This window comes from Myotis myotis, unplaced genomic scaffold (genome assembly GCF_014108235.1).
Source record: "Myotis myotis isolate mMyoMyo1 unplaced genomic scaffold, mMyoMyo1.p scaffold_m19_p_2, whole genome shotgun sequence".
Taxonomy (NCBI): domain Eukaryota; kingdom Metazoa; phylum Chordata; class Mammalia; order Chiroptera; family Vespertilionidae; genus Myotis; species Myotis myotis.
The window spans coordinates 187369509-187391542 of record NW_023416324.1 but is presented as its reverse complement, the minus strand read 5'-3'; the positions used below and the strand labels follow the sequence as shown (position 1 = coordinate 187391542).

General features: G+C 35.1%; 1 protein-coding gene across 1 annotated transcript in view; it reads left to right on the top strand.

Moving 5' to 3' along the window:
- Positions 1-21600, top strand: part of LOC118677522 (EGF-like and EMI domain-containing protein 1) — a 610230-nt gene extending 588630 nt beyond the window's left edge. Inside the window, exons 20-24 of the mRNA XM_036352669.1 lie at positions 4194-4322; positions 9152-9280; positions 12717-12845; positions 14230-14358; positions 18711-21600. Coding sequence (XP_036208562.1) covers positions 4194-4322; positions 9152-9280; positions 12717-12845; positions 14230-14358; positions 18711-18862 — 668 coding nt within the window. The 3' untranslated portion in view covers positions 18863-21600. The remainder of the gene's footprint in view (positions 1-4193; positions 4323-9151; positions 9281-12716; positions 12846-14229; positions 14359-18710) is intronic.
- The last annotated feature ends 434 nt before the right edge of the window (positions 21601-22034 follow it).

Here is a 22034-nt window from a genome sequence, read left to right as displayed (position 1 = left end):
TCAAAGATAAAACAATATAAATTACCAAATCTAAACACAAAAAAGGGAAAACAACCAAAATAAAAATAAAAAACAGAGCCTTGGGACCTGTGGAAGCACTAAAAAAAGGTCTAACATTTATAAATCAGAATCTCAGAGTAGAAACCAAAGAGGGCAGAACCGAAAGAGTCTTCAAAGAAATAATAGCTAAAAATGTCCTTATGAACCAAAATATAAACCTAAAAATTCAAGAAGCTGTATTAATGCCAAACAAGATAAATGGAAAGAAATCTACAAAAGATGTATCAACATCAAATTTCTGAATACCAACAAAGAAAAAAATCTTGAAAGCAGCAAAAGAGAAATGACATCCACCTTATCTTAGAATAAAAGACTTCAAAATAAAATGAAAGTACATAAATGATACAGATACACCGAACACATGTGAACAGATGAAAAGCAGTAGTCATGACATCAGTATTAAACAATGTAAATTTTATGGCAACAAGCATCTAATGAGAAGGGCACTTATAATAGAGGGTAAAATTCACGCTGAAAATTTAAGTGTAATCAATATGTATAAAATAAATAACACAGTATTGAAATTAATAAAGCAAAAGCCATATGCTAGTAGGAGAAATAGACTGCAAGAGCTCATTAGTAGACTATTTGTTAGCCCATACACATATTACTGTATACACATATGCATGAAAATAATCTTGTCGATACTTGCACTAATAAACTATGTCTAATTGCTATAAACTGAACTGCACCCTGAAAAATTGTAAAAGAAAATCAGGCAAGTCTAAAAAATATAATTCATGACATTTGATGATCACAAAGCAATAAAACAGGAACAATAACAAAACTAAATACCTACTGGGGTAGGGTTGTGGGGAGGGGGAATTCCATTACAGTATACTGCATTGGCATTTTGAAATCTCCTTCAATAATCAATGGCTAAAAAGGGCAAACAAAACCAACATTTTAGAAATTTAAAACATTAATAATAATATTCACAACCTATAGCTAATTCAGTTAAATGGAGGAAAATTTATTTTCCAAAATACTTATGTTAGTAAATAAGAAATGATGCCAAGACCGGTTTGGCTCAGTGGATAGAGTGTCGGCCTGTGGACTGAAAGGTCCCAGGTTCGATTCTGGTCAAGGGCATGTACCTTGGTTGTGGGCACATCCCCAGTGGGAGGTGTGCAGGAGGCAGCTGGTCGATGTTTCTCTCTCATCGATGTTTCTGACTCTCTATCTCTCTCCCTTCCTCTCTGTAAAAAATCAATAAAAAAAAAAATATATATATATAAAAGAAATGATGAAAATAAGTAAAAAAAATAAAGAACAATAAAATATACTTAAAGTGATCCCTACATTAATTTATTCACCAAAATTACTTCCAGGTACTTACAATAATTACAAAACTATGACAGTAATAGAATTACCATTATGATTTTCTCAAATTTATTTTGAGGCCAGATATAAATTGTGACAAAAACACAAAACCACAGGAGGAAAAAGAAAAAAGATAAACAAAGAAGAAAGACTAACAAAGCACTAAGTTTCTTAATCAACAAAGAATTCTTATATATCAAGAAAAGAACCCATGACAGCCAGTAGATCTTATGAAAAGTTGATAAGCATCATTCATAATGTGAGAAATCCAAATTAAAGTTGCAATTATATGTCACTTCACCTATCAGATTTTCATAATATACCAATTTGAAGATTGAAACATGGGCACATTGATAATTCTTAATAAATTTGCAAATCTCTTTGTAAGGAAATTTGATAATATCTGTTATGATTTAGAAGGACATATCACTTTACTGAGAAAATCATCTGGGATTTACCCTTCAGGTATAATATTACATATGAATAAAGACTTCCATGAGGATATCCATTACAGTTGTTTATAATAATAAAATATTTTAAACAATCTACTTGCCATCAATACTCGACTGGTAAAATAAATATTTCTTAGATGCAATAAATCCTATGCAGCTGTTAAAAATGAATGAAGATTTATGCAGATCTGTTATATGTACAAATTTGGAAACACCTTGGAAACTTTTATTTACAGAAGAAAGCTAATTTTACAATATTACTTATCTGTGTTAACATTTTGGATAAAAAAAAAGATTAAAGGGTAAGAGAGATATACATATGTATGCCTTATTAGACATGGAATATTTCTGGATATATTCAGTTATTTACCTACTCAATTCAATAACTATTTATTGAATGCCACTGCCTGTTTTAAGCTCACAGAATATATGGATAAAATCTTGATACCCCGGTTCTCATGCAACTTGTTTTCTTGTGGAGAAGAGACAATAAAAAATAAACATGTTTAATAAGTTATGTCTGTGCATGACAAAAGGAAATAAAATCTATAGTAAAATAAAAATAGAGCATGGCCAGGGGCTTGAGAATCTAGATGGGTTGGAATGGTTAATTGAGTAGTCAGGATGACGCCTATACTACTGAAAAGACCATGATGTTTTTGAGAAGGGAACCTGGAAGACAGGAGCACAGGGATGAAATGCTTTTTCTCAGACTACTAACCTTTATATAATGTTTGAAATATTCATTGGGTAATAACATGAACTTTAAAAAAAAAGCAATGAAGTTATATAAACAATTCTATGCAGACATTTTTCTAACACTTAGACTTGTGGAAAGTATCATTTCTCAGTCCTCCTCACTTTCCAATTATGCTTTTGTCTTAAGCGTTATCATAAAGTCTTATATTTTTACAGATTCGCCAGTATCATCAATGCCTTTCAATGGTCAGGTTGGAAGATGAATGGGCCTCCTGGCTGATGAGGTTGCTTTAAATGGATGAAAGAGAAACCAATGAAAGTTTATTTTAGTAGTATACTGGTAGGACTTGGTGTCATCGATTCTACTTCATTTGCCTTAAAGGCAAAACTAAAAAAGAATAAATGGCAATTAATTTAAAGAAACTCATTATACATGTGATGATAACCTAACAATTTGTTGTACAACTAAAATTGTTATTTAAATAAACAAAACGAAAACTCTTTCATTTGGTACTAAAATGAAGTGCACCTGTTCAGTCCAATAAAAGCATACAGATCGAATCCAAGTACATGCTCTGTTACGTATTAACCAAATGCTTTCAGGCGAGTAAAAAAACCAAAACTCTCTAATGTTTCTCCTGCTACCTGGAGTACAAAGAATGCTTGATGAGAAGTCAGAAGTTCTAGACTTGAATCTTGGTTTTCATCTCTTCTGGCTGCTTAAGCCTGAGCGAAACCTAAGTCTCTGAGCATCAGTTTTCTCAAGTATAAAATAGGAATAATGTACCCACATCAGAGGGATATTATATTTGTGAGCATTAAATGAGATAATTCATGTGGAAAATATCATTATATAAAAATACTATAAACTGGAAGGTATAAATGGCAGGTCCTTGGCCAAATCTAGCCACAAATGTGTTTGAATTGGCTGACAGTTCTGGATCCCACAGTGCTGTAAAGCAATTTTAATTAGTTGCCAATGTTCAAAGATTGGATGAATTTATGTAAAATATGGATTTTAAGTTTTCCTAAAAAATTATATTAGCTGGCTCTATCGGGCCCATATTCTGTTGGCAAAAAAACAACTAAATGTGAGTGGTGGTTAATCTCGCCTTAGGGAGCCTTTGTGCTCCCAATTGGTGTCACTTTCCTTCATTCATCATTCAATTATTTTCCCCATGACAGTGAAGACTCAATTTTCCTTATGCCTGGCCAGCCTCACTCTCCCCTGTCTTAACTCCTACTGGCCACATATTTTTGTTCTGTCACCCACCATTGTATGCTGCAGTGCTTTTCCTATTCCAGCACCAAAACATTAAACAAACTGCTCATCTGTCTTCTTTATCAGTTATGAGACAAAATATATAAAAGGCTTCCATTGCTAATCTGGGATTGACCTCTGCTTGTTCTCTAGGGGATCTCCAGTTCCCAGCCACATCATTATGAGCTCAATAAATATTTATGGAGTGAATAAAAACGTGAATGAATGACAGTGATGTGCCTTCTACCTTAAAGATACATCTGAGTTTATGTTTTCATTTGAACATTTTCTTATGCTTTTGCTACTTAGATATGATTACTCTATCTGAAGCAGAGAAAAATGTTTGCTCATATGACATTTTTATTCAGTTTGATTTTTGTGTTTATTTTTTACTACAGGATGTCCCCAGACAAGGTATGGCCCAAATTGTGAGCTAATATGTACCTGTAAAAATGGTGGCCTTTGCAATCCTGTGGATGGAAGCTGTACCTGTGGCCTTGGATGGACAGGAAATTATTGTGAAAAAAGTAAGTTGATTGCCGCCTTCTTTCATTCAATAAAAATCTAGAAGCTACTGCCACTGATTGATAAAATATAGGACAGGCCCCCAAAGAGACAATTTCCCAAGAAGTTCACCTAAGCCACTTGTAATTATGATTGCATTTCCAATAAAAATAGTGTTCTATTAATATTGATGGATTTTTGTTACCTTGTTAACAGAATATCCCCTGAAAACTCTTAAAACCCTTAAGACAGTGGTTCTCAACCTTCCTACTTCCACGACCCTTTAATACAGTTCTTCATGTTGTGGTGACCCCCAACCATAAAATTATTTTCGTTGCTACTTCATAACTGTAATTTTGCTACTGTTATGAATCGTAATGTAAATATCTGATATGCAGGATGTATTTTCATTGTTACAAACTGAACATAATTAAAGCATGGTGATTAATTACAAAAACAATATGTAATTATATATGTGTTTTCCGATGGTCTTAGGTGACCCCTGTGAAAGGGTCGTTCGACCCCCAAAGGGGTCGCAACCCACAGGTTGAGAAACGCTGCCTTAAGTAATTGGAATAGTAGTAATATAAAAGAACTCCTCTAAGACCTAAATCTATTCCCCCTCCAAACAGTTTTAGCATGAAGGCCTTGTGGCCAGCAAATCTGCTGAACCCTGAGTTTCTTGGCATGAGGTTAAAGGACCTCAACCACCACTGAAAATGTATCCATTGAACATTCACAAAAATTGAAAAAGAAAATCAAGCAATTCTAAAAAATATAATTCATGACATTCGATGATCACAAAGCAATAAAACAGGAACTAATAACAAAACTAATTATCTTGCTGGGATGAAGCCTTGAGGCAGGCAGGCTGGAGGATGCGGGGCCCTGGGCAGAGCCAGGGGTGAAGGAGAGGACTCTGGGCACAGAGGACTCCAAACTTTATTTCATCAGGAAAATATCATCATCTACCACTGTAAATATATTTTTTACACATAAGTGACATTTATGTGCTTCTCAGCTAATATATTATGCATACCATAAAACATATATAAAGGTTTAAATTGCTAAAGAATGGATAAAGATAAAGATTGATAGTTCTAATTCTTCTTTCCAAACTGCAGTTGATTATTTTGTGCAATACTGGAGAGCATATACCCTACTCAAGAGCTCACTTTTGTAGGAGATGGTTTTGTGTTCTGGCAGCATAGACAGAAAGGTCTCTGGCAGGGAGACAGAGTGTGGGTGAGAACACTGCTGGGGGCCTACACTTGGGGCACCTTGAGTAAAAAAAAAATTGACAGTAAACTTGTACCTAGTTGTTTTCAACTATGGGGTCATGGCTTTTTAGACCTGCGTCCTGACATACTATCCCAATGAGTGTGATACCCACTATCCCTCACTATGAATTTGACTATCATGAAATTCGGCATCATGGCACACAAGAAAGCACCTTGCAATAGGAGCGGACAGACTCATATGCCAACTCTGCTCGGCCCATACCATGCTCTATGCCTTTGGGAAGTTCACAGTATCTCTGTGATTTGGTTTTCTCACATGAATATGAAGACAATGACACTTTGAAGTAACAGTGCTTCTAAACCTAGTAATTAAGGTCAGTTTCTTGGATTTTTTTTATGTGGATATCCTCCCTCATTTATGGAGACAACTGTTACCAATTTTGTGATATTGGAGATTGCTAAATCAGATTAATAGCAGTTCTTTAAAATTAGACAGCAGCTTTATGTCCATATTGTTTTGTTGTGCTTTTTTTTAAATTTTAAGTTGGGAAACTCTTCAGCATTTAGGGAAATAAGATATTTTAACGTTTGATCCTATCATTTAAACATTTGTTATTTATGAAATTATTTTAATTAAATTCAACTATTATTAAAATTTATTCTATTAAACTTATCCTATTTTGTCATTAAAACTTTTTAAACTGTTGTTTTTATCACTTAAATTTATATATTATTTATTTATTTTATCTCAAATATAATACACGAGTTGATGAGCCACTGGGTAAATGCAAATGTAATTTTGCAACATATTGACAAATTCTCTGTGAGAGTTTATACCATTTTGCATCCTCATAACCAAGATATAGAATATCTCTTGCATCAGAGCTTTATCAAAAGAGTATGTTACCAAAATTTTGGTAAAAAATGTTCTATCAGTGGATATGTAATTTTCATTTTTAGTATTATGAATAAAGTTAAGCATCTTTTGCAACTGGTAAGCATCTCTTGCATTTATTTTTTCTATAAATTGTTCATAATTCAAGCTCACTTTTCTATAAGGTTCTGTTTTTTTCTACTGTAATACTAGAAGTTCTATAGATATTAGAAATATTAACTCTTTGTTGTGAATTATTCACCCATATTTGGGTAAGTTTATGTTTTGTCTTTTGCCACCTGATTGGTCATTAACTGACATATAACAAACCACCCCGAAACTTAGAAACTGGAACAGCCATGAATCATTATCTCTCATGATTCTGAGGGTTAACTGCATTCAGCTGAGTGGTCCTTCTCTCAGATAGCAGCTGGGGCTGAAGCCGGGCTGGAATATAGAAGATCACCTCTTTATTTCCACATCTGCCAACCAGGCTTTGCTCCCCATGGCATGGCTTCTTTCTCCTTGTCTTAGCCAGCTCGGGCTGATAGAACAAAATATCATAAAGTAGGAGACTTAAACAACAGAAATTTATTTTCACAGTTCTGGAGTCTGGGAAGTCCAAGATTAAGGTACAGGCAGATTTAGTGCCTGGTGAAGGCCCTCTTTTCTGATTTGCTGATGGCCTTGTTTTTGTTTTATTCTTACATGGGAGGGGGGGAGGGAGAAAGAGATAGAGAGAGATAGAGATACATAGAGAGAGAGAGCACACTCATGTTTCTTCTTATAAAGACACTTGTCCCATCATGAGGGTTCCACCAGAATAATTCTCCAACAGAATGATTTGCTTTCTTACATGACAGCTGACTTTCTAAAGCAAGTCCTGGGACCAGTCCAGGCTCCACATAGGAGGGAACAGCACAAGGCTGTGAATCCGAGGGGACGTGCTTCATTGGGAATATCTTTAGAGAATGGGTTCTTCATGATTCAAAGGGATTGTTTTGTTTGGTTTATTTTTGTAATAAAATATATCTTTCTTCCCTTTATATTTTTATTTTCATTTTTTTAAATATATTTTATTGATTTTTTACAGAGAGGAAGGGAGAGGGATAGAGAGTTAGAAACATCATTGAGAGAGAAACATCGATCAGCTGCCTCCTGCACACCCCCTACTGGGGATGTTCCCGCAACCAAGGTACATGCCCTTGACTGGAATCGAACCTGGGACCCTTGAGTCGGCAGGCTGACTCTCTATCCACTGAGCCAAACCGGTTAGGGCCCCTTTATTTTTTTTAAATTTAGAGTCACACTTAGGAATGTATTCCCTATTCTCAGGTAGTAGAGGAATTCACTCATATTTTCTTTTACTTACCAGTACGATGTCATTTTTTGACATTTGATTCTCTGATCAATTTTAAATATTTTTCTTGGTGAATTGTGTGAGAAACAAATCCATTTTCCCCTTACATGGCTTTTCATTTATTGTAATGCAACTTTTACAAGTGAAACTTCCTCACTAACTCCAGATTTATCCTTCATCAAACACTAAGCATTTATACATAGTTTGGGATAGTTCTGGATGCTCTGTTCTATTGGTCTACTTAGATGCAAATGCAGTACCATTTTTATTATGAAGCCTTTATTAAACATATTTGATACTGATAGAGCTAGCCACCCTTCATGCTTTATTTTTCAAGGATTTTCTGGCACCATTCCTGTTTGTCTTTCCATGTGAACTTTATAATAAAATTGTCCAGGTGCAAAAAAACAAAAACAACAGGTATTTTTTACTGTTTGTTATCCTCTGTCTATTCTCTCTGGGAGAACGAACACATTTATGATATTAACTCATCATATCTGAGAATAGACATGGTCTATCATTCCATTTGTACAAGCTTTTTGCTCCCTATTAAGTAAAATACTGGATAATAATATTCATTTGAGATATAGCTATTAATTTTCTAATTTACTCAATATTTTTACTGAATATTTTAGTGAATTTATTTTTCAAATGTCTTTTCTACATCTATGGAATTAATAATATAACTTTTCTCTTTGGCTGATAATTATGGTGGATTTACTAATGAATTTTCTAATATTAAATGACCTTACCTCCTAGGAATAAATACAACTTGGACATGATATATTGCTTTATAGCCTGCTATTGGTTTCTATGTACTTATATTTTTATGAATTTGGCATCAATATTCATAAGTGAAATTGAGCTCTTTAATGTATTTTTGTCAGGTTTTGGAATTGATGCTATACTCAGTAAAATGTATTTGAAAGCTTCCTTCTTTTCAGTGTCCTAGACTAGTGTAAATAGTAAGGTGAGGATCTGATCTGTGAAGGTTTATAGAAGGTTCTTTTTCCTGTGAAACCTAGGTCTTATGGGATTTTTTTAAAATTCAGTAGCTATTTTGCTATTTTCTTTAATGTTGTTCTATTCTAATTAGCCTAGGTTTTCTGCCTCAAAGTAAGATAATTTTGATAAGTTGTCCTCTGTAACTTTTCCATTTCATTCAGGTTTTTATATTTATTTATACTGTACTTTTTATAACTATTCCTTTTGATGATCATTCCATAATTTTAAAAAGGTGTGTATATTTGTGCTTTCTGTCTTTTATCTTTATTGGATTAGCTAATGATTCATCTGCTTTTAATATTTTTTGTCTTCAAACTCATTAGTATTCAATTGTCTTAACTAGAACTAATGCTTGGATGGTTCCTTTTTCAGAATGTTCCCCTGGGTATTATGGCCCAGGCTGCCATTTTACTTGCACCTGTCAGAACAGTGGAGTTTGCAGCAGGTTTTCTGGAAGCTGTGAGTGCCTCCAAGGTTACTATGGGAGAGACTGTGAACATGGTAAGCGGAGAAAATGAGTGGGCTTGTTATGGTGTCGATAAGTTTTAAGTTTTAAAAACTATTTATAAAATAAAAGTAATATATTTGCATTATATCAAATTAGATAAAATGTTAATGATTTAGTGTATATTTTTACAATGTATTTTATAGCTCAACTTTAAGGTCTAGATGTTGACAACTGATATAATTAAATAATTGGACTTCTGTATTCCTTTCTGGAACTACTGTTCAAAAATGATTCTAATGTTCTATAATCATCTGTAATAGAAACAGGCAGACACACTCAAAGGCGTCAGCTGATTGCTGGTCCTTTTGAACATAATATTCTACTTTCTACACAAAATATAAAGAAGCTGCTTGTTTCATATTGATCTAGTTCTAGACCTAACTCTAAAAGAATCTTCTTCAGGTTTTCTTTAAGCATATTTATTTATATCAATTCTTCATTTAGACTCAATATTTTCACCTAAAATTAGGAAAAGAGTTGTACAATAATTAAGAATTATACAAGAATTTGTCTTATATGTCAGGGAGCCTTAATGGGAACACAAGAGATTAAGATGTTAAAGTCTAGGCTCTAGAGTTCATTGCACATGGCCTAGCTCTGCCTTATAAAAGAGGTATAAACTATTAACTTCAAAGTTTAAGCTTCGTAGTGTAGAACGGGGATAACAATAACGCCCACTATAAAAGGTATGATGAGGAGTAAATAAGAAGATACATGTAAGCATTTGTACTAAGGCATGTGGCAAAAGCTTGACCAATATTAATCATTTAAAAGTAAAGGGCTTTGTAAAGCCTCTGAAGTGATAATAGCAATGTTTGAAATTGTTTCCATGTTTTTCAACTTGTTTTTAGTATTTGGCCAATACATTTTACAGGAACAAATTTTACTAAGCCTCCCAAGGTTTAGAACTCTTGCCAACCATTCTGAGGTTTCCTGGGTTAGGGAGTGTGGAAGCAAACACCTTGTGGTTTTGTTTGTTTGCTTTGTTTTCAAAATTGGAATAGGAGATACAAGAGAGAGAAAAAATATTTATTGAAGGCCCATAAATTTCATACTACATACATCCTACATTCTACAGATCCTACATATGATTAGTATCAAGAAAGATTTTGAGCAGACAAGAGATACTATTCTAGTGAAATAAATCTGTAAAGGGAGAACATTATTGATTATTAAGAAAAGGAGCCATCAGCAGTGTCCACATGGAGAGCTGTAGTGATAGGCTAGGACTTTAAAATCTGGACTAGGATAGAAAAGCAGATGAACCCTGACCAGTGTGGCTCAGTTGATTGAACATCATCCCATGCACAGGTAAGTTGTTGGTTTGATATTGATTCCTGGTCAGGTCACATGCCCGGGTTTACTGGATCCTTGATGGGGGACATGCAGGAGGTGGCCAATCTATATTTCTTAATCCTTCAATTATTCTCTCTCTCTCTCTCTCTCTCTCTCTCTCTCTCTCTCTCTCTCTTTCTCTCTCTCCCTTCTTCTCTCTCTAAAAATCAATAGAAAAATATTTTTTTAAAAAAGGAAATGAACAAAATATTTTCAAAGAAAAATTGACTGTATTGGGCAATTAATTTGGATATGAAGATGAGGAAAACGAAGGCACCAACAATGGCTTTAAAGTTCCAAGTCAGGGAACCTTAGAGCAAACATAAACCCAAATAAAAACCATAGAATAATCACCTAAACTTCTGACTGGACATTAAAGTGATAGGAATGCACTCTGTAGCCAATATAGTGCATTATTCTGATTTTGTTGCTGATTGTTCAAAAATTTTTGAAATTGTTTACTATCTCAAAACACCACAAGAGATGTTAGTCTTCAATAGACAAAGATCTCCTATTTAGAGAAATAGAAAAGTTGAGCAAGGCAACCTTTATAAACTCAGCTTTTTTAACATAATGAAAATAAAGGGGAGAAAGAGAGATCTGATTTTTCTCTGTATTCTCAATATTAATTATACAAGAACAAATAGAAAAAACCCTGCATTGATCTTTTTTGTTACTCTTTAAAAAATGTATTTTATTTATTTCAGAGAGGAAGGGAGAGGGAGAGAAAGATAAATATACCAATGATGAGAGAAAATCACTGATTGGCTGCCTCCTGCAGGCCCCACACTGGGAATTGAGCCCACAACCTGGGCATGTTCCCTGATCAGGCATCAAACCATGACCTCCTGGTTCATAGGTTGACGCTCAAGCACTGAGCCATGCAGGCCCAGCTGTTATTCATTTTTTAAAGAGTTATAAGATCAAAAAATGAAAGAGTATGTATTATATAAATTAGTTCAATTCTTATCTCCTTTTGGTTTTACCTCCCTTTTCTGCCCCCTGAATGTGAGATTTTCCTAATGTTGAATCTGTCCTGAGTAACTCCATTCATGCTGGAGAAGTGTCACGCACAAGAAGCCTAGGCAAATTTAACTCTAGGAAAGGAGGCTGGGCTCACAAAGAAAGAGGGAGAAAGGGGGGGGGGGAGAGACGGGGAGAGAGAGAGAGAGAGAATAATTGAAGGAAGGACTGAGAAAATTTTATCCCCCTCCCATTCCCAGTGAGTGGTGAGCATAGCCTTAGAGAAAACTCAAGAAAAGAAATGGGAATATTTGTCTCATTCAAGCTTAGCTCTCACACATCTCTATTTGAGTGATTATATCTATGGACAGATGACAATCTTAGCATTCAAAGAAAAGCATTTGCTGGGATTACATGTTCTCTAAAGGTAAACTAATTAGTTATTTTGTTGTTCAGCCACAAAAATATGGAAGAAAAACTAGTTATACTGTGCTTACTAAAGAAATAATTCCACTTTATGGACCATCTATGGAAATATTTTAAAAGTTAAATTTCACTGATTTTGAAATCTAACTTCCTCATATGATGTCAACCTACTGTATATACATCATATTCTCTTTTATTCCCTTTTTTCCTTTCTCCCTCCCCTCTTTCCCTCATACTCACCTCTATTATCTATTCCCAAAACTTCAAATATCAAGAGCTATATAAATCACCATCCACAGATACTCTCTTGTTTATTTAAATAACTTAACTCAAAAACCATCGTTACTAAATGTAACCTGTATCTAACTTTTTAAAACATTGTTCTTTTAAGTGTTTAGGGTATTCAAGTGTTTTGAAGTCTTTGTCAGGCACATCATAGAAAATAAATTGTACTTACTTGAAGATATTTGAATTTTTTATGGATTCTTCTAGACTACTTGTAGAAAAATGGATCAATGCACTCATTTATTTGTATGACTAAACTATGGTCAATATGCTTTTCCACATAATTCTTTCTTGTTTCTAATTTTACGCTTTCATCTCCTTCTTTGGTCCTGGGAAACAAGTGACCTACAGCGTATCCTTTAATTTTCCCTGCATTTATTCTTAAAGCCAAAATATCATTTTGACATTTTTATTTTCCAGCATGCCTTCCTGGATTTTATGGTTTGAATTGTGCTCAGATCTGTGACTGCAGAAATGGAGCCAGTTGTGATGCAACGAGTGGACAGTGCATTTGCCCAGCAGGTTTCCATGGCAGCCAGTGTGAAAAAGGTATAGCCAGAGCATTTTAAAGCAGGTGAATAGGGGAATTCTGTGTGAATGTGAGGTCTTTCTATCTTAGGGCAAACATAAACCCAAATCAGAAACATGGAATAATCACTTAAGCTTCTGACTTGGACATTAAAGCAACAGGAATTCACTCTACAGGCAATGTGTCCTTCTGATTTTGTTGCTGATTATTCAAAAATTTTACCTTCCCCTAAGTGAAATTGCTTAATATTCCAAACCCCATTAAAGCTGTTATTCTTCAACGGACAAAGATTCTACCTCTGAATGAGAAATATTTTATTAAAAGATTTTAAAAGATTATCTATTGAGTTTAAAGATATTAAAATAGATACAAAGCTTTATGAAAAATATTTAAAGATGGGAATTAGGCATTTATTACTAGAAAATAATGGCAGTCATGAATGTGGATGAGGAAATAGAGGTGAGAACTTGGGCTACTAGTTTAAAATAGTAAATTATAAAGTCCTACAAGACTAATCAGTCTATTCAAAATAATGCCAGAGTACATAATTCTCAGTAAGCAACTCAAAATATCATTTTAGTCTATATTATGTATGACTTGTGCATAGGGTTATAATAATCATTATAATTATAATAATATAATGATAGTGGTCACTTGACTTTATGTGAATCAGAGTTATTGCCTTTAAAAAGGATTCATGTGGGTGGATGGGATGAGATCAACCAAAGAGCTTGTTTGCATAATTGCATAACCTATGGACATAGACAATAGGGTGGTGGAAGCCTGGGTCAAGGGTTATGGGCTATAAGGGGGTCAATGGGAGAAAAAAAGGGACGTATATAATACTTTCAATAGTAAAGGTTTTTTAAAAAGAAAGAAACAAGGTTACAAAAAATAAAAATAAATAAAAAGGATTCATATGCTACTCCCATACTATATCCTCATAAGTCACTAGAGCTATACATACAGTATTTCTTGTCATCCTTTATTCACTTATCCACTTATTATTTACTGTTATATTCTGGGAATATAGTGGAGCTTACAGTCTTCTGGGAAAATAAATAACATTTAAGGAAAAATATTAAAAGTAATACTCTTGGCTAGTAGACTCAATTTTCTTCTTAAAGTTCCTATCTTTGAAAGCCCTCCATACATTCTCAAAGGTACAAACCAGTGTCAGAGTAAATCAATTTAAAACCTGAGTGTGAAATCATGTATAAAATGAAGCTGATTTCTTAGAATTCCAAAACTTTCCTCTCTTCTTCTAACCAACAAATCTCATTTTATCCTCCCACTTTGCTACTTGGGGCTCAATCTTGAGGAAATTCTATCTTTAATCCCATGTTAGCTGCATCATTGAAAATTCAAGTGGTTAATGTTTCAGCATTTCTCTTTCCTTGGTAGAGTGCTCACCTGGAATGTTTGGAGATAATTGCCAGCAACTTTGTGACTGTGAAAGCAAAATCTCCTGCCACCCAGTAACTGGAAAGTGCCTCTGCCCACCTGGAAGAGCCGGAGCCAGATGTGAAGCTGGTATGAGCCAAGTACCTGGTGATGTCCCTCTGACTCATGGGTGATTCAGAGACATCTGGGCATTTTTTTATACTAAAAGTATTGTGCAATTAAAGAACATCGTACTACCATTGCTTGTCACCTTGCCTTAGTATGATTAATCAGAGTATGTGGCTGTTGCATAACAGGCAACCAAAACCAGCACTATGGCTGACAGAGGACACGTTGAAGGCACCTCAAGGTGATGCAATTAAACATCCTGATTACAAAAGCAATTCAGAAAAATGAAGATTGGGGTACTATTCTTGAGAACCAAGTTCCCCGTATTCTTGGGAATTGAGATTTAAACCTTTTCCCCCCTTTACACTCACAAGAAGAAAGGCCTAGGATGTAAAATTCAAAATCTTTAGCGACTATCTTAAGAAGAGGAGAAAGTAGACTGAGTGGATCATTGACTCATCACTTACTATTTAAACTTAATGGATGCTTCCTAGATGAAAAGGTTTCATATGTTTCACAATAACCCCGAAGGACTGATCATCCTAAACATTTTGCTTGTATTCATTTGCTCTTTACCACCACCCAATGAGGCTGTTCTGTTTTTATTTTTACTTGACAAAAGAGAGAGCTGAGGCACAGAAAAGTAGGAAGAGTCAGAACCAAGATTTAACCCCAGGCAGTCTGGTTTTGACCGTTGGGTGATGATGCTCTTAGTAGACAATACTATATGTGTGCATGTCTGCATGTAGCCCTGTATAAGGAACCTTCAGGGGCTCATCAAGAGATTTATATTCTTCCCTATCCCATCTTCCCTTTTTCATAGACCTTTAAAATAAGTCCAGTGGGTTATGAATATCAGATTGGAATCCTTTGGGATCTTCCAACTGAGAAGCTTACTGATGCTGACATTTCTTTTTTGCAAAGCTGCTTCATGTAGAGCTCTAATCATTGTGTTTCACTACACTACAAGCTTCTTGAGAGTTCGATCCATGTTTATTTATCTTTTATCAAGAAAGGCTCAGAAAAGGGTGTAGCACATGACAGTTTTCAGCAAATTTTTGTTTCTTTTCAGCATTCCTCAGGGAGTCATGGTAAACACGTTCCTGAACCTTGTCATATCTAAACTAAATCTGTCAGAGTAAACATCAGCATGACATCTTGGCAAAGCCACAGTATACATGTCACCAATGAAATGCTCACTGAAGGCAGAATGCTTATAGTATTTGTGGTTTCATCCAAATACTGAAGAAAATCATTCATGTTTATTGAATGTGTATCATATGCCAGGCATTTTAATGTATACTAGGTGCCTTTACTATCATCACCCTTCCCTTTCATAGATGGGGGAGCTGCAGCACAAAATGGGGAAGTTACTTGCCCAAAGTTACACAGCTCACAAATGGCAGACTGGGGATTTGAAACAGACAATTTGGGTCCAGAGCCAGACTGAACATCCCCACTATACCGCTTCTCAAGGGAAAGAAAGGAACAGGAATTGATTTTGTTGTCTAATATGCATTGTCCATTAACCACAGGTTGCTATTTAATTTATATGTAGTTTAATTTAAAATTCACCTCCTCAGTCACATTTCAGGTGTTCAGTGGCCACATATATGGTTAGTTGCCACAGTATTGGATAGCACAGTATAGAATGTTTTCGTCATTGCTGAAAGTTCCGTTTGACAACACTCAGCGGTGACTTAAAACTAGCTTCTTCTAAACCAAGAGAGCTTATGGCCAGGCTGGAAATGAAGGCCTCACTCTATGGACTTTCTATGGACTAAATTCTTTTATCACACAGTCATTTTTATCTGCAGAAAAATTACCATTTGACAGTGGAACATATGTATTAACATGCCCATTCTCAGTGGGCACCTCAAGGCCTCTCTTGTCATGAGCTCTTTGGGGGTACCCACAGCTTACACAGATGTACTACATGATCTTTTATTTGCAGTTTTATTTTCAATTAGGCACAGTTCATCTGCGATATTAACTGTGAGCAGCTGTGTCTATGCAGGCACTATAAAGATAAAAGACCTCATTTTAATTTGAACTCTGGTAAAGGACCTATTAAACAGCCATAATGTTAATTCATAAAAGAATGTAGCAGCTTTTTATTGGATTATTTCCCCACCCCCTTGGTAAATTAACATTTGCAGACATTCAAACAGATGTCTTAAATACACATCGTTATTAACATAAAATGTGGTATTTTTATAAATTAAAATCAGATTCTGAACTGCTTAGGAGAGATCCTGACTCATAACTCTTTTTCAAACAAGAAAACTAGATCTTACCACCAAGCTAAGTAATCCTCCTACACACCGGATGGGGGTGGATCTATTAGGTTAGGATTTATTTGTTTGTTTATTTATTTATTTTTAATACTTATTTATTAAATTGGAGTGACATTGGTCAAAATGAACATATACATTTCAGGTGTGGATTTCTATGTGATAAGATCTGTACATTGCACCGTGTGCCCACCACCCAAAGTCAAATCTTCTCCTGTAACCTTATATTGGGACCCCTTTTCCCGCCACCCCCTTCCCTCTAGCAATCACCACTGCTGGTTGTGTTCCCAAATATCAGTTCTGTATCATATATATGAGTGAAATCATATAGTTCTTAGCTTTTCCTGACTGACTTATTTCACTTAGCATAATGTTCTCAAGGTCCATCCATGTTGTTGCAAATGGCGCTATTTCAGCCTTTCTTATGGCTGAGTAGAGGACTGGATAAAGAAGATGTGGTACTTATACACAGAGGATTTATTTTTTAATTTTGATTACGTTTGATGATGTAAAGAAAAGATTCATTTCAGAGCAGCATTTACATCACCTCCAGAGCTCCTTTTACCTACCCGTTCTTCCTTCATCTAGGAAGAGATTGAATTACTGTTTGCTCTGCAAAATGAATTGCAAAATTGATTAAGTTCACATTTTTCTCATATTTAAAATCTAACTAGTTAATTAAGGCAAGAAGGCCAGAACATATCTTAGCCTACCTTCATTATCCAAGAGAGCAATAAACAAACAAATATGCAAATGCTTATGGAGTAGTTAGGGTGCCTCTCCAACCTGGCCAAGAGAATTTTGAAGCAATAATTATAGAAATATTTTACAAAATTATACCCGTAGACTCAGATTTCACTCTAGAATAAGTATCCTAGTATTTGCATTGACATTTCTAAATTTCCCACTTTCCAGCTCTCTCCACTTCCTTATTTGGGCTTTAATCTACATATGCTTGATATGGTATGTCTTCCCCCATGGCAGTGCAGATTGAGGAATGAGCACTAGATAAGAATTTAGAACTCCGGCTCTGCCATTTGCCAGGGACATAACATTTGTGAAGGTCCCTTAAACCACATCAAACCTGTTTCTCTCTCTACAATGAGAGCGAGCTTACCTCACTGTCTTGCCTACTTCACAGTTTTGCTAGAACCAACTGTGTTAATGTGTTTGGGACCCACTTTGTAAACTGTTTAGAGCTAGGTGACTCATTATTGCAAAGTTAAGTTTCTCTAATTCTTAAACATTGGTAGCAAGTTGGGGTACTTCCCATTCTCACTGAATGAATCTGACCCCACTTTCTGTTTCCATGGGCAGGGCTGGGCTTTCTCCCAATCCTCTCAATCCTTCAGAAACAGAACCTATTAATTCTCTCCTAATTTTCTGCTGGACATCAGACTAAGACCAAATGCCCAGGTTTGGGTGTGATGCCTGAGGAAACTTTAGTCTACACATTTAGTTATTTAGATTAGGCTAATATTTTTTAATCCTCTCTCTTCATTTCTCTACTGGTTGATTTCACAACGCAATTCAACTTAAAAAGTTACATTCCTTGAGTACAAATAGCAGGATTTTACAGAAGTAGGCACACAAGGCATCGCTGGCCATTTTGACGTATTTTAAGAGGTGAATGTAAAGCCATGTCATTTTCAACAACATAGGCACAAGTAATCATGTTTTCAACCTGAAGACAAATTTGTGTATCCTGAGTGAGTGTTGCCTTTTTCTGACCTCACAAAAACTAATCCATTTTCCCCGTGTCCCTTGCAATGCTACTGCGATGAGCTCTATAACAATAATCTAATTCTGAGAGGGCACTTATGAAATTTAAGTTGCTGTCCTGATTTCTCTTTTCACCTATGTCACTAACTTCCTTGACATCCCCCAGCCTCTTCCTGTTTTCCGTTAAAGACCTGAGTTTTAATACATAGCGTTCTAGCCTGGGGGAAAGATACCACATGGTTAACCAGAATTCTTTGTCTATCATCTTATGCAATTCCAAGAAATAGTAGTAAGGATACTATGTGATGGAAAAGCATATTTGAATTACTTTTATATTTATTTATTTTTTCCTCACAGAATGCAGGCCAGGCCAATATGGACCTAACTGCGCTCTGACGTGCCAATGTGTCCACAGGACTCAGTGCAACCCGCTCAATGGGAGCTGTACTTGCCCCTCAAAGAGAATGGGTCCAACCTGTGAGGAAAACGTTTTGGATGATCTTCAATAACGGAACACTAGCAGCTTTTCAGTGGGTGGACAGAATTTCGCCAAGGCTCACCCACAGTTTATCATCTTAACTTTGGCAGGGAAATGCACTTACTCATCCATCTTCAGCCCAACCTCTCCTGTTGTGAGGTGAAAAATGATGTCTCCAATTTATGGCCTCCAAGTAGAAGTTCCATTCTCCAGCCTACCCTTCCCAACTTTCTTTTGCTGAAGAACATGCCCAAGAAAGAGAGAATATTTTTTCAAGATCCCAATCGTAGTAACATTTTGGACTAATAAACGAAACTCTTTTTTATATGCACAGGCGGTATTTAAATTTGGAAGTAAGAAATGCCTCTCAGTTCAGCTTGGACTGCACTGGAATATTCACACCTAGTCACTGAAGACCTCAGTGGTCATTAAGTAGCTGGATCCTCTTTAGAAATGTCTAGAATTTCATCTATTTATTCTTAGTATCCTGCTCCACAGCTGAGCCTGCTTCAGGTTGTTAATGTATTGTATTTCGAACATGACTTTTGGTGTGGGAGACTATTAAGGCTTTAGCCACATACAGATCTGGGTAAAAGTATGATGGGCACACTTACAATGAATCATCAAAATGCTTAGTGGTGTTCTCCTCATCACTGGTCAGCAGACAGGAAAAAAGTAACTAGAAATGATCAAGATGAGATGCTTAGCCTGCTCTGGGGGGGACACAAATTTCCAATAGAGTAGGGACTTCCTTCATTTCAAGGAAAAAATAAATAATAAATAAAAACAGTGACTGCCAACAGGGAGAATAAAACAAGAAAACCAGATTTCTCTTCCTTACTAGAGATCTTGTCTCCTATTACAACACGTGAGAAACTCACTCTAGAAAAAAAGTTTCCAGAAACTTTTCATGGTAGGAAAAAAAAAGAATAAGAGATTTCTTTTGGGTGAAATTTTTTATACCATAATGCTTAACTTTTTATAAATGAGAAGCCTTATGTAAAATGTTAAGCACAGTTCTTGGCAAAAGGTCAATGGCCCAATATTATCTCTTTTCATCCCCCATGCCACCCCAAACTCTAAAATAAGTCATGTGAGTGGGAAAGCAAAGCCATAGCCTAACCCTATATTTGTACTATCACATGACCCATAGACAAATGGAGTTTCACCTTCATCCTTATATCAGTCAATAAGAACTAATGCCTGTTACTGTGTAGCCACTTTTCTTTATAAAAGTTTTATAGGTTGTCTTTCATATCAAAAAATAAAATACAAAAGTGTTTAATATCCAGAATATTTCCATTTTCTGCTTGGTCACCTTGAAAAATCTTGATTTAGATGGCACCCTACAAAAGTTAATAATCGTGTGATAAGTTATTCCTTCTAAGAAATATTCCAGTTCTTCTGCTTGAGGACACTAGCAGATGTCTGAAAATTATTAGAGGCAATGACATTTCATTCATGGACCAACATACAATAAATGTTAAATAATGTCACAGCTGCAAAGTTATCAAATAGAATTTCCTTGCAAAATTATGTAACTAGAATTTTAAAAATCATTTTTAATAGCTGCATCTCAAAAATGCTTCAAATTAAGAATATAGTTCACAGTGACGTACATTTCTGAGCAAATAAATAATGTAGCCTTTTTACTTTCATAAGGATTTATCTGAGCTTTCTACATGTAAACAGTTATTCAGGTAGAGATAAGTGTAATCTGCCTACCAAAAAAAAAACCCTGTAATTTGCACAGAATTTTAAAAAATTCAGCTATTTAAAAGTAAGTCATGATTTAATAGGCATGTCCTCTTTAAACTAAAGTCCAGTGTCAAATTAGAGTCATTGTCATGGGGTAGAAATACTTCATATTACTCCTACTTTCCCTCCTTCTATAATCTGCTCTTTGAATGTAGAAATGCTGACCCCGAAAGAAATCCATCCACCCATAATACCCCTTTAGAAAGGTGCCTATGCTGTGATGTTTCAGGCCCTTTCATTTGAAATACAAGATCAGAGTGGGGATTATTATGCTTTTCTGCAATAATATAGCTCAAGTTTAAAGAAAACTGAGCAGATGTATGGAAGTGTGCTGGCTAATTTGGAGTTTCCATCTAGCATGCGTGGGATATACCATTTCAGTTTAACACCTAACGTTCCCCCTACTCTTTCTAACTTCTATGCTCATTTATTGAGTTTTCCAGATGAGACAGCTATTTGACACAGGCTAAATTATTTTTAGAGAACTTGGAAATCATTCCAAGAGTTAGTGGCAAGAATGGCATTTCCTTTGTTAGAAATAGCAAAGAGGGTTTGGCTTCTGCGGGGCCTCTTTCACCTCGGTTTCTTCGGGACCTGGTAATACAGACGTAGCAAGAATTTAAAAAAGCATTTTGATGAAGTGAACAAATAATAGCTACTGTCTGCACTCTAGGAGTTATGTATGCAATTCCGTTGAAATAACTTTTCATGGTTCTATGATAGAAAAAGTATCAAAGTAGCTGAGCTTTTAAAATAGATTTCAAGCAATTCCAAAGTTTTGACCCTTTTTAGCTAATCATGTAGAAACTATTTTCTACTTTTCCTGCTTATATTTTAGTTTTTCAAAATAAAAGAAAATAATACAAAAATCAATATTTGAAGTCTAGGAAATATATTTAAAGGCGGAAGATACCTCTTTTTATATTCTTTCAAATACTGACATACTCTTTCACTCTAAATATTTTGTCAATATTATATAAAACACCATTTAATCATTCTTCATTTTAATGTTTGTGCAAATAGTTCAAATTTTGAAAAAATATTATTTCAAATAGCTAATATTAACATTTTATTCTTCCACTGGATATATTAAAGATATATAGAAAATTTCATAATAATGCCTCTACTTAAAAACAATATAAGCGAATCCACAAAACATAATTTTATTGCTCAGACTTCATGAGAAAAGTTCAACAACAGCCCATCAGACAAAAAGATTCATGTGAAGAATTGGATATTAAGTTCTTAAGTGTTGACAATATTGGTCTCCTGAAATGTAGAGCATTGGTTTGTGAATAAAATTCCATATGTAAGAATTGGATGAATTTGGTAGCTAGTGTTGAACATGTATTTGATGAATAATGAAACTTGTGACTGATTAGGTATCTGAATGGTCAGTTGGTAATATTACAAAGCACTTACTGACTGAAAAATGCCTTCATTAG